We start from the raw sequence: 13,023 nt of genomic DNA on the forward strand, positions 1-13,023 counted from the left end.
TTGCATTTGCAGAGCCCCTGATGTACCTAAACAGTAGAAACCCACCACAAGTGACCCCATTTTGGAAACTAGACCTCCTAAGGAACTTATCTAGATTTGTGGTGAGCACTTTGAACCCCCAAGTGCTTCGCAGAATTTTATAATGCAGAGCCGTGAAAATAAAAAAAAAATCTTTTTTTCCCCCACACAAATAATTTTTTAGCTCCCATTTTCTTTTTCAAGGCTAAAAGGAGAAATTAGACCCCCAAAATTGTTGTACAATTTTTCCCGAGTACGCTTAAGCCCCATATGTTTGGGTAAACCACTGTTTGGGCACACATCGGGGCTCGGAAGGGATGGAGCACCATTTGACTTTTTGAATGCAAGATTGGCTGGAATCAATGGTGGTGCCATGTCGTGATTGGAGACCCCCTGATTTGCCTAAACAATGGAAACCCCTCATTTCTAACGCCAACACTAAGGCCGGTGTCACACTCAGCGTAAGACAATACAGTCCGTATATTACAGCCGTAATACGCTGAAAAGTCCCCAAAATAGTGGTCCGTAGCTCCTCTGTAGGCAGGGTGTATCAGCGTATTGTGCGCATGGCATCCTCCGTATGTAATCCGTATGGCATCCGTACTGCGTGTTTTTCTCGCAGGCTTGCAAAACCGACATACGGCTATACAAGGGATCCATGTGTAAAAATAAAAAAACATATATACTGTCTATCTATATATATATATATATATATATATATATATATATATATATATATATATATATATTAGTAGACACATCTATATATATAATTGTCTAAGGGTTTTTCCGTCTGTCTGTCTGTCTGTCTGTCCTGGAAATCCCGGCTCTCTGATTGGTCGAGGCCGCCAGGCCTCGACCAATCAGCAACGGGCACAGCGACGATGATGTCATAAAGGACGTAGAAATCCCGCGTCTGATTGGTCGAGGCCGCCAGGCCTCGACCAATCAGCAACCGGCACAGCGACGATGATGTCATAATGGTTGCCATGGCGACGATGATGTCATAAAGGTTGCCTCGACCAATCAGCGACGGGCACAATCTACCGAGAATTCTGGAATCATCATTGTCCATATACTACGGGGACTATTGTGAATTCTGTGGCAGAGCTCCCTCCTGTGGTCACAAGTGGTACTTCGGCTGGTTCTCTCTGTGAGCTTCCGTTGGTGGAGGAAAGTGGTACTGCGGCTTCTGAGTTTCCTTCCTCAGGTGATGTGGTGAAGTCATTAGGTGCTGCTCTATTTAACTCCACCTAGTGCTTTGATCCTTTCCTCCAGTCAATGTTCTAGTATTGGACCTGTTTCCTCCTGGATCGTTCCTGTGGCCTGCTGCTCTGCATAGCTAAGTTCCTCTTTGCTATTTGTTTGCTGTTTTTTTTCTGTCCAGCTTGTCAATTTGTTTTTTTCTGCTTGCTGGAAGCTCTGGGACGCAGAGGGTGTACCTCCGTGCCGTTAGTTCGGTACGGAGGGTCTTTTTGCCCCCTTTGCGTGGTTTTTGTAGGGTTTTGTGTTGACCGCAAAGTTACCTTTCCTATCCTCGCTCTGTTCAGAAAGTTGGGCCTCACTTTGCTAAATCTATTTCATCTCTACGTTTGTCTTTTCATCTTAACTCACAGTCATTATATGTGGGGGCTGCCTTTTCCTTTTGGGTATTTCTCTGAGGCAAGGTAGGCTTATTTTCTATCTTCAGGCTAGCTAGTTTCTCAGGCCGTGCCGAGTTGCATAGGGAGCGTTAGGCGCAATCCACGGCTGCCTTTAGTGTGGTTGGAGAGGATTAGGGATTGCGGTCAACAGAGTTCCCACGTCTCAGAGCTCGTTCTTGTTTTTTGGGTTATTGCCAGGTCACAGTATGTGCGCTGACCTCTATGTCCATTGTGGTACTGAATTACCTTTCATAACAGTACTGGAGGCCCAAAGTACTAATGATTCCCAATAGAGGGAAAAAAGAAGTTCTGAGACCATTTTTTTTTCTTTGCACTGTGTTTTGCCTTTTTTTCCCCTAGACATTTGGGTGGTTCAGGACACAGGTGTAGCAATGGACATTAAAGGTCTGTCTTCATGTGTGGATCAGCTCACAGCAAGAGTACAAAGTATTCAAGATTTTGTGGTTCAGAATGTGGTTCAGAATTCTATGTTAGAACCGAGAATTCCTATTCCTGATTTGTTTTTTGGAGATAGAACTAAATTTCTGAGTTTCAAAAATAATTGTAAACTATTTCTGGCTTTGAAACCTCGCTCCTCTGGTGACCCAGTTCAACAGTTAGGATCGTTATTTCTTTTTTGCGTGGCGACCCTCAGGACTGGGCATTTTCTCTTGTGTCAGGAGATCCTGCATTAAGTAATATCGATGCATTTTTCCTGGCGCTCGGATTGCTGTACGATGAGCCTAATTCTGTGGATCAGGCAGAGAAGAATTTGCTGGCTCTGTGTCAGGGTCAGGATGAAATAGAGGTATATTGTCAGAAATTTAGAAAGTGGTCCGTACTCACTCAGTGGAATGAAGGTGCGCTCGCAGCTATTTTCAGAAAAGGTCTCTCTGAAGCCCTTAAGGATGTCATGGTGGGATTTCCTATGCCTGCTGGTCTGAATGAGTCTATGTCTTTGGCTATTCAGATCGGTCGACGCTTGCGCGAGCGTAAATCTGTGCACCATTTGGCGGTATTACCTGAGCTTAAACCTGAGCCTATGCAGTGCGATAGGACTTTGACCAGAGTTGAACAGCAAGAACACAGACGTCTGAATGGGCTGTGTTTCTACTGTGGTGATTCTACTCATGCTATCTCTGATTGTCCTAAGCGCACTAAGCGGTTCGCTAGGTCTGCCACCATTGGTACCGTACAGTCAAAATTTCTTCTGTCTGTTACCTTGATCTGCTCTTTGTCATCGTATTCTGTCATAGCATTTGTGGACTCAGGCGCTGCTCTGAATTTGATGGACTTGGAGTATGCTAAGTGTTGTGGGTTTTTCTTGGAGCCCTTGCAGTGTCCTATTCCATTGAGAGGAATTGATGCTACGCCTTTGGCCAAGAATAAGCCTCTGTACTGGACCCAGCTGACCATGTGCATGGCTCCTGCACATCAGGAGGTTATTCGCTTTCTGGTGTTGCATAATCTACATGATGTGGTCGTGTTGGGGTTGCCATGGCTACAAGTCCATAATCCAGTATTAGATTGGAAATCCATGTCTGTGTCCAGCTGGGGTTGTCAGGGGGTACATGGTGATGTCCCATTTCTGACTATTTCGTCATCCACCCCTTCTGAGGTCCCAGAGTTCTTGTCTGATTACCGGGATTTATTTGATGAGCCCAAGTCCGATACCCTACCTCCGCATAGGGATTGTGATTGTGCTATCGATTTGATTCCTGGTAGTAAATTCCCAAAAGGTCGACTGTTTAATTTATCTGTGCCTGAGCACGCCGCTATGCGGAGTTATGTGAAGGAGTCTTTGGAGAAGGGGCATATTCGCCCGTCATCGTCGCCATTAGGAGCAGGGTTCTTTTTTGTAGCCAAGAAGGATGGTTCACTGAGACCTTGTATAGATTACCGCCTTCTAAATAAGATCACGGTTAAATTTCAGTACCCCTTGCCATTGTTATCTGATTTGTTTGCTCGGATTAAGGGGGCTAGTTGGTTCACCAAGATAGATCTTCGTGGTGCGTATAATCTTGTGCGTATTAAGCGAGGCGATGAGTGGAAAACTGCATTTAATACGCCCGAGGGCCATTTTGAGTATCTAGTAATGCCATTCGGACTTGCCAATGCTCCATCAGTGTTTCAGTCCTTTATGCATGACATCTTCCGAGAGTACCTGGATAAATTACTGATTGTGTACTTAGATGACATTTTGATCTCCGATGATTGGGAGTCTCATGTGAAGCAGGTCAGAACGGTGTTTCAGGTCCTGCGTGCTAATTCTTTGTTTGTGAAGGGATCAAAGTGTCTCTTTGGTGTTCAGAAGGTTTCATTTTTGGGGTTCATCTTTTCCCCTTCTATTATCGAGATGGATCCTGTTAAGGTCCAAGCCATCCATAATTGGACTCAGCCGACATCTCTGAAAAGTCTGCAAAAGTTCCTGGGCTTTGCTAATTTTTATCGTCGCTTCATCTGCAATTTTTCTAGTATTGCTAAACCATTGACCGATTTGACCAAGAAAGGTGCTGATTTGGTCAATTGGTCTTCTGCTGCGATGGAAGCTTTTCAAGAGTTGAAGCGTCGTTTTTATTCTGCCCCTGTGTTGTGTCAACCAGATGTTTCGCTTCCGTTCCAGGTCGAGGTTGATGCTTCTGAGATTGGAGCAGGGGCTGTTTTGTCGCAGAGAAGTTCTGATTGCTCGGTGATGAAACCATGCGCCTTCTTTTCCAGGAAGTTTTCGCCTGCTGAGCGAAATTATGATGTGGGCAATCGAGAGTTGCTGGCCATGAAGTGGGCATTCGAGGAGTGGCGTCATTGGCTTGAAGGAGCTAAGCATCGCGTGGTGGTCATTACTGATCATAAGAACTTGACTTATCTCGAGTCCGCCAAGCGGTTGAATCCTAGACAAGCTCGTTGGTCTTTGTTTTTTGCCCGTTTTGACTTTGTGATTTCATACCTTCCGGGCTCTAAAAATGTGAAGGCGGATGCTCTGTCTAGGAGTTTTGTGCCCGGCTCTCCGGGTGTATCTGAGCCGGCGGGTATCCTCAAAGAGGGAGTAATTGTGTCTGCCATCTCCCCTGATTTGCGGCGGGTGCTGCAAAAATTTCAGGCTAATAAACCTGATCGTTGCCCAGCGGAGAAACTGTTTGTCCCTGATAGGTGGACGAATAAAGTTATCTCTGAGGTTCATTGTTCGGTGTTGGCTGGTCATCCTGGAATCTTTGGTACCAGAGAGTAAGTGGCTAGATCCTTTTGGTGGCCATCTCTGTCGCGGGATGTGCGTACTTTTGTGCAGTCCTGTGGGATTTGTGCTCGGGCTAAGCCCTGCTGTTCTCGTACCAGTGGGTTGCTTTTGCCCTTGCCGGTCCCGAAGAGGCCTTGGACACATATCTCTATGGATTTTATTTCAGATCTTCCCGTCTCTCAAAAGATGTCAGTCATTTGGGTGGTCTGTGATCGCTTCTCTAAGATGGTCCATTTGGTACCCTTGTCTAAATTGCCTTCCTCCTCTGATTTGGTGCCATTGTTTTTCCAGCATGTGGTTCGTTTACATGGCATTCCAGAGAATATCGTTTCTGACAGAGGTTCCCAGTTTGTTTCGAGGTTTTGGCGAGCCTTTTGTGGTAGGATGGGCATTGACTTGTCTTTTTCCTCGGCTTTCCATCCTCAGACTAATGGCCAGACCGAACGAACCAATCAGACCTTGGAAACATATCTGAGATGCTTTGTTTCTGCTGATCAGGATGACTGGGTGTCCTTTTTGCCTTTGGCTGAGTTCGCCCTTAATAATCGGGCCAGCTCGGCTACCTTGGTTTCACCGTTTTTCTGCAACTCTGGGTTCCATCCTCGTTTCTCTTCAGGGCAGGTTGAGTCTTCGGACTGTCCTGGTGTGGATACTGTGGTGGACAGGTTGCAGCAGATTTGGACTCATGTAGTGGACAATTTGAATTTGTCCCAGGAGAAGGCTCAACGTTTCGCTAATCGCAGACTCTGTGTGGGTCCCCGACTTCGAGTTGGGGACTTGGTTTGGTTATCTTCTCGTCATATTCCTATGAAGGTTTCCTCTCCTAAGTTTAAACCTCATTTTATTGGTCCGTATAGGATTTCTGAGGTTCTTAATCCTGTGTCTTTTCGTCTGACCCTTCCAGATTCTTTTTCCATACATAACGTATTCCATAGGTCATTGTTGCGGAGATACGTGGCACCTATGGTTCCATCTGTTGATCCTCCTGCCCCGGTTTTGGTGGAGGGGGAGTTGGAGTATATTGTGGAGAAGATTTTGGATTCTCGTGTTTCAAGGCGGAAACTCCAGTATCTGGTTAAGTGGAAGGGTTATGCTCAGGAAGATAATTCCTGGGTCTTTGCCTCTGATGTCCATGCTCCCGATCTTGTTCGTGCCTTTCATATGGCTCATCCTGGTCGTCCTGGGGGCTCTGGTGAGGGTTCGGTGACCCCTCCTCAAGGGGGGGGTACTGTTGTGAATTCTGTGGCAGAGCTCCCTCCTGTGGTCACAAGTGGTACTTCGGCTGGTTCTCTCTGTGAGCTTCCGTTGGTGGAGGAAAGTGGTACTGCGGCTTCTGAGTTTCCTTCCTCAGGTGATGTGGTGAAGTCGTTAGGTGCTGCTCTATTTAACTCCACCTAGTGCTTTGATCCTGGCCTCCAGTCAATGTTCTAGTATTGGACCTGTTTCCAAGCAAGGACAAATAAAGAAATCTGGCACCCAGGGCAACATGTAATCAAAGGAAAGATGAAAAACCATGTGTCTCATTGGCATTGGCACGTGGAATTGATTGTGTTCATTGTGGCATCAGAGGCGGTGATGTCAAGCGGATCCTGGCACAACGTGAGTGCCGCTGGATAAGTATGGTAGGTACCATGACACCTAGGGGCCTCAATGAGACACATGGTTTTTCATCTTTCCTTTGATTACATGTTGCCCTGGGTGCCAGATTTCTTTATTTGTCCTTGCTATGAACTATCAGGTTTTTAATTAGGTTTCTCTGTTTATTTTTTATTATGCAGTAGTGTGTCTATGCTCCTGTCATGCACATATGGCCTTCGATGCTTGAAACATCCACCAGGCGCGATTGGAATATTAAACATCCCTATGAATTTGGAACAGAAGACCAAGAACTATTTTAAGCGGATCATCATTACGGCATGATATATTTTGCATAAGCTTTTGACTCTTTACATTTGTTTGTTGATCTGCCTGTTCATAAGATGAGGAATACTGTCTCTGTATAATATATTCCTTATGACATGTTTTCAAGTGCCGATGCATTTTGTGCATGACTTTTGCATTTTTATTTATTTGTTTATTATAGTTTTTTGGTGTTTTTTTTTTATATATATGCAAAATAAATATTGTTCTTAATACTTCATTATAGTATATAGAGCACTTAGCACTTTGTTTCATCTTTATGCACTGGTCACCTTAACTTATATAGGTAACTTACAGGCATTGAGTTTCAATGTTTTGAGACTCATGCATTGTAATGCTACATATGGTCATTAGCATAGCCACCTCTGCGTGGTTATGTCTTTGTATATATGCACCTTAAATTTCCTGTCACCATTCACACTGGAGAGCAGTATCCGCCGCTGCTTGCTTGTTCCCCTAGCGGCGGTCCATCTGTTGCGTGATGTGGGCGTGGCGCCGACCCACTCACGTGACCGGGACCTGCCTGCCGGGATCGAGGCTTGAGACGCGGCGGTGATGCTCCGATGTGCTTCAAGCATGCGCACTACGCACTTTACGTCACATCACATGACCGGATCCATTCACTATTTATATGAGACCGGGGTCCCTAATTAACCACGCCCCCTGAGGAAGCGGCAACACATACACGTGAAACGCGCATTGGGGTCTAGATCCAGCTGCCAGACGGGACACTCTGTGATTTATGGGTAATTAACCCTTTATTTGTTCACCTTGTTTTCACATGGTACTATCCGGTTATATTTAATGTATGGTAGCTGTAAGGGCATTGTTAGTGCTATTGTGCATATGTTATGCCCAGTGTGCCTGCCATGCATCCGGGTTACTAGTACCCTGGTGTATACATTTAAAACTATGCATGTACTGTGATGTATTACTTTTTTCTGTGCCCCGATCTGTTCCATCTGGATCTTTGTATCCATGGATGCAGTCACATTTTTTTCATTTGATTTTTCACTGTATATGACATGTATGATTTCTTTTTAATATTTAATAAATGTGTTTTGCTAGTACCTTTTTTGGCAATTGTTTGACTCGTATATCTCCGGTTTAGCAGTATTATTGTTGAGTCGCCCGAATTTATAATATTTACTGACGTATATGTTTATATATGAAGTACAATGTGTTGCGAAAAAACAATCTCATAATCATAGGGAAGTGACACTGGTCATAATTGTATAATTAGGCCTTGTCAGAAAGGTGAAAAAAGGCTTGGGGGTGAAGGGTTTAAATAATAATTATTTGATTAACATATCCGTTAAGTAATTAAAAAATATGTGTAGAAATGCATATAGTAATGTGAAAACAAATCTAATAAGAAACAAACTTACCTTTAAAAGAAGCTGATATTTTGTTATCCGTTGTACCGGTTTAATAAGGTAAGAAGAAATTGAGTTTGCCAATTCATGACGCTGCTGAATTTCCTGCATGGTATTTAAAAAAAATTAATTTAATTATGGGAAAAAGCATTACTGAACAAATTTGACAGCTGCAGTTCAATATTAACCTCTTACTGACCTTGGACGGAATAGTACATCTGAGGTCAGTACCCCCACTTTGAGATGGGCTCCGGCGGTGAGCCCACCTCAAAGCTGCGACATGTCAGCTGTTTTCAACAGCTGAAATGTGCCCACCATAAGCGCGGGCGCAATCACGATCCGCCCGCACCTATTAACTAGTTAAATGCTGCTGTCAAACTCTGACAGCGGCATTTAACAAGTGCTTATGGCCATCAGGCCGGAAATGCACGCACCGCTGACCCCTGTATTACAGGAGGATTTATGTAAGCTAGAAGCTTGGGCTGATAAATGGCAAATGAGCTTTAATGGGGATAAATGTAAGGTCATGCACTTGGGCAGAAGAAATAAGATGTATAACTATGTGCTTAATTGTAAAACACTGGGCAAAACCGTCAATGAAAAAGACCTGGGTGTATGGGTGGACGACAAACTCACATTTAGTGGCCAGTGTCAGGCAGCTGGTACAAAGGCAAATAAAATAATGAGATGCATTAAAAGAGGCATAGATGCTCATGAGGAGAACATAATTTTACCTCTGTACAAGTCACTAGTTCGACCACACTTAGAATACTGTGCACAGTTCTGGTCTCCGGCGTGTAAGAAAGACATAGCTGAACTAGAGCGGGTGCAGAGAAGAGCGACCAAGGTTATTAGAGGACTGGGGAGGTCTGCAATACCAAGATAGGTTATTACACTTGGGGCTATTTAGTTTGGAAAAACAAAGGCTAAGGGTATGTTCACACGTTCAGGATTTCCATCCTTTTTTTTTCCTGACTGTTTTTTAAAAAACTGCAGCTCTTGGCAGAAAACGCAGGTCCTTTTTTTGGTCCTTTTTTGGTCCGTTTTTGATGCGTTTTTTGATGCGTTTTTTGATGCGTTTTTTTGATGCAGTTTTCTAGCCAGAGTCTGTGTGTTTTCTAGGAATTTTTTTAGGGTTAAAATGGCTGAAAATACCCTAACCCTACCCCTAACCCTAACCCTACCCCTAACCCTAACCCTACCCCTAACCCTACCCCTAACCCTAACCCTACCCCTAACCCTACCCCTAACCCTACCCCTAACCCTACCCCTAACCCTAACCCTACCCCTAACCCTAACCCTACCCCTAACCCTACCCCTAACCCTACCCCTACCCCTATTCTAACCTTAGTGAAAAAAAAAAAAAAAAAAAATTCTTTATTTTTTTTATTGTCCCTACCTATGGGGGTGACAAAGGGGGGGGGGTGTCATTTACTATTTTTTTATTTTGATCACTGAGATAGGTTATATCTCAGTGATCAAAATGCACTTTGGAACGAATCTGCCGGCCGGCAGATTCGGCGGGCGCACTGCGCATGCGCCCGCCATTTTGCAAGATGGCGGCGCCCAGGGAGAAGACGGCCGGACGGACACCGGGACGCCGGGTGAGTATAAGGGGGGGAGATTAGGGCACGGGGGGGGCATCAGAGCACTGGGGGGGGGCATCGGAGCACTGGGGGAGGGCATCGGAGCACGGGGGGGCGGGATCGGAGCACGGGGGGGGCAGCCACACTCCGCCCACGCACTTCCGCCCGCTCCCCGCACTTCCTGCTGCAGCGGTTCTGCACATCAAACCGCAGTAAAACCCGCAGATATATTTTTGATCTGCGGGTTTTACTGCGGTTTGGACCTCACAATGGAGGTCTATGGGTGCAGAACCGCTGCGGCTCCGGAAAAAGAATTGACATGCTCCTTCTTTTTTCCGGGAGCTATTCAGCGCGTCTTTTTTTTTACAATTTCCGGACCATGTGCACAGTGTGTCCTGTTTTCCATAGGGTACAGTGTACTGTACCCTGCATGGAAAACAGCCGCGGAACCGCAGCGGCAAAACCGCCGCGGTTCCGCGGTAAAAAACGCACTGTGTGAACATGGCCTAAGGGGTGATCTTATTGTAATGTATAAATACTGTATATGAGGGGACAGTACAAAGACCTTTCTAATGGTCTTTTTACTCGTAGACCTGAGACAGGGACAAGGGGGCATCCTCTACGTCTGGAGGAAAGAAGGTTTAAGCATAATAACAGACGCGGATTCTTTACTGTAAGAGCAGTGAGACTATGGAAGTCTCTGCCATATGATGTTGTAATAAGTGATTAATTTATAAAATTTAAGAGGGGACTGGATGCCTTTCTTGAAAAGTACAATGCTACAGGTTATATACTAGACTAGATGGTGGCCCGATTCTAACGCATCGGGTATTCTAGAATATGCATGTCCACGTAGTATATTGCAAAGCCACAAAGCATATTGCCCATCGGCGTAGTATATTGCCCAGTCATGTAGTATATTGCCTAGCCACGTAGTATATTGCCCAGCCACGTAGTATATTGCCCAGCCACGTAGAATATTGCCCAGCCACGTAGTATATAGCCCAGAGCCACGTAGTATATTGCAGAGCAAGGTAGTATATTGTCCAGCTACGTAATATATTGCACAGTGACGTAGTATATTGCCTAGCCTTGTAGTATACAGCACAGAGCCATGTAGGATATTGCCCAGTGACGTACTATATTACCGAGCCACGTATGTCACAGGTTAAAAAAATAAAAAATAAACATACTCACCTATCGATCCGAGGGCCCCTTGTAGTTGAACATACTCATCATTCTCGTCGGTGTTCCTCAGCGTCCCGTCTCTCCGCTTCCTGGGATCCAATGGCACTGTGCAGATGACTGCGCGGCTGCCGCCATCTTGCTTTCCCAGGATGCTTTGCGAAATTACCCATATCACTTAGCGGTCTCGCGAGACCGCCAGGTCTTATGGGTAATTTCGCAAAGCATCGGTGGCAAAGGAAGATGGCGGCGGGCTTCAGCGGCTCAGCGGACAACGGAGGGTGAGTATAGCAGGTTTTTTTTTTTTAATTATTTTTAACATTACTTTCTTTTACTATTGATGCCGCATAGGCAGCATCAATAGTAAAAGGTGGGGGACACACAGGGTTAATAGCGGTGGTAACTGAATGCGTTACCGCCGGCATTAAACAGGGTGACCGGAGGGGAGTATGGAGCGTGCGGGGAGCGGAGCGCCGGGGACACAGTGCGGGAAGCGGAGCGCCGGGGACACAGTGCGGGGAGCGGAGCGTCTTTTGAGCGACTTTTACTTTTTTAGGGTCGAGTCGGGTTTCGCGAAACCCGACTATCTCAAAAGTCGAGTGGAATCGGCCGATTATCGCAAAAAGTCGGGGATCAACCGAAACACGAAACCCAATGCAAAGTCAGTGGAAATTTTTTTTTATTCTTTTTTTTTCTCTCTCTCTCTCTCTCGACTTTGGCGCGAAGATCGCCGACCGCATGGCCGATCTCACACTAGGATCGGGTTTCATGAAACCCGACTTTGCCAAAAGTCGGCGACTTTTGAATTTGTCCGATCCGTTTCGCTCAAGCCTAGTTACCACCCATTTGCCCCATTCAAAATAAAACAATAAAAAAAAAAAAATCAAACACACACATTTGTTATCGCCACATTCAGAATTGCCGGAACTATCAATAAAAAAAGAATTAACCTGATCGCTAAACGACGTAGCGAGAAAAAGATTCAAAGTGCCAGAATTACTTTTTTTGGTCGCTGCGACATTGTATTAAAATGCAATAACAGGCTATCAAAAGAACGTATCTGCACCAAAATGGTATAATAAAATACGTTAGCTCGGCAAACAAAAAATAAGCCTCCACCCAACCCGAGATCACAAAAACTGGAGACGCTACGGGTATCAGAAAATTGCGCAATTTTTTTTAAGCAAAGTTTTTAATTTTTTTTCCACTTAGATAAAAAATAACCTAGACATATTTGGAGTCTATGAACTCGTAATGACCTGGAGAATCATAACGGCACATTGGTTTTAGCATTTAGTGAACCTAGAAAAAAAGAAATCGCTGCAGCGTCGCTGTTTAGGTCGTTGTGTGGTCGCTGGAGAGCTGTCACACAGACAGCTCTCCAGCGACCAACGATGCCGAAGTCCCCGGGTAACCAGGGTAAACATCTGGTTACTAAGCGCAGGGCCGCGCTTAGTAACCCGATGTTTACCCTGGTTACCAGTGAAGACATCGCTGGATCGGCGTCACACACGCCGATCCAGCGATGACAGCGGGTGATCAGCGACCAAAAAAAAGGTCCTGATCATTCCCAGCGACCAACGATCTCCCAGCAGGGGCCTGATCGTTGGTCACTGTCACGCATAACGATTTAGTTAACGATATCGTTGCTAGGTCACAAAAAGCAATGATATCGTTAACGAAATCGTTATGTGTGAAGGTACCTTAAGAGTAAAGCCGGGTTTGGGTATAAATAAAAATAGTCCAAGGTCTGAACATCTCAGGAGCACTGTCCAATCCATTATCCAAAATTGGAAGGCATATGGCACAACTACAAATCTACCAAGACATGGCTGTCCTGTCCACCTAATAGGACATCCAAAGCAAGGAGAGCCCTAATTAGAAAAGCAGGCAAGAGGCCCGTTGTCACTCTGGAGGAGCTGCAGAAATCTACAGCTCAGGTGAGAGAAAATGTCCACAGGGCAATTAGTCCTATAGCGCACAAATCTTGCCTTTATAGAAGACTGGCAAGAAGAAAGCAGTTTTTGAAAGAAAGTCATAAGTCCTGCTTGCAAAAAGCTATG

The 13,023-nt window shown here is 45.2% G+C and overlaps 1 protein-coding gene across 1 annotated transcript in view; it reads right to left on the reverse strand.

Annotated features, from left to right (window-relative positions):
* TRIO (trio Rho guanine nucleotide exchange factor) overlaps positions 1-13,023 on the reverse strand; it is a 2,940,676-nt gene that overhangs the window by 1,011,790 nt on the left and 1,915,863 nt on the right. The window contains 1 exon segment of the mRNA XM_069730426.1: positions 8,202-8,294. Coding sequence (XP_069586527.1) covers positions 8,202-8,294 — 93 coding nt within the window.

The sequence above is a fragment of the Ranitomeya imitator genome, chromosome 6 (assembly GCF_032444005.1).
Source record: "Ranitomeya imitator isolate aRanImi1 chromosome 6, aRanImi1.pri, whole genome shotgun sequence".
NCBI classification, from domain to species: Eukaryota; Metazoa; Chordata; class Amphibia; order Anura; family Dendrobatidae; genus Ranitomeya; species Ranitomeya imitator.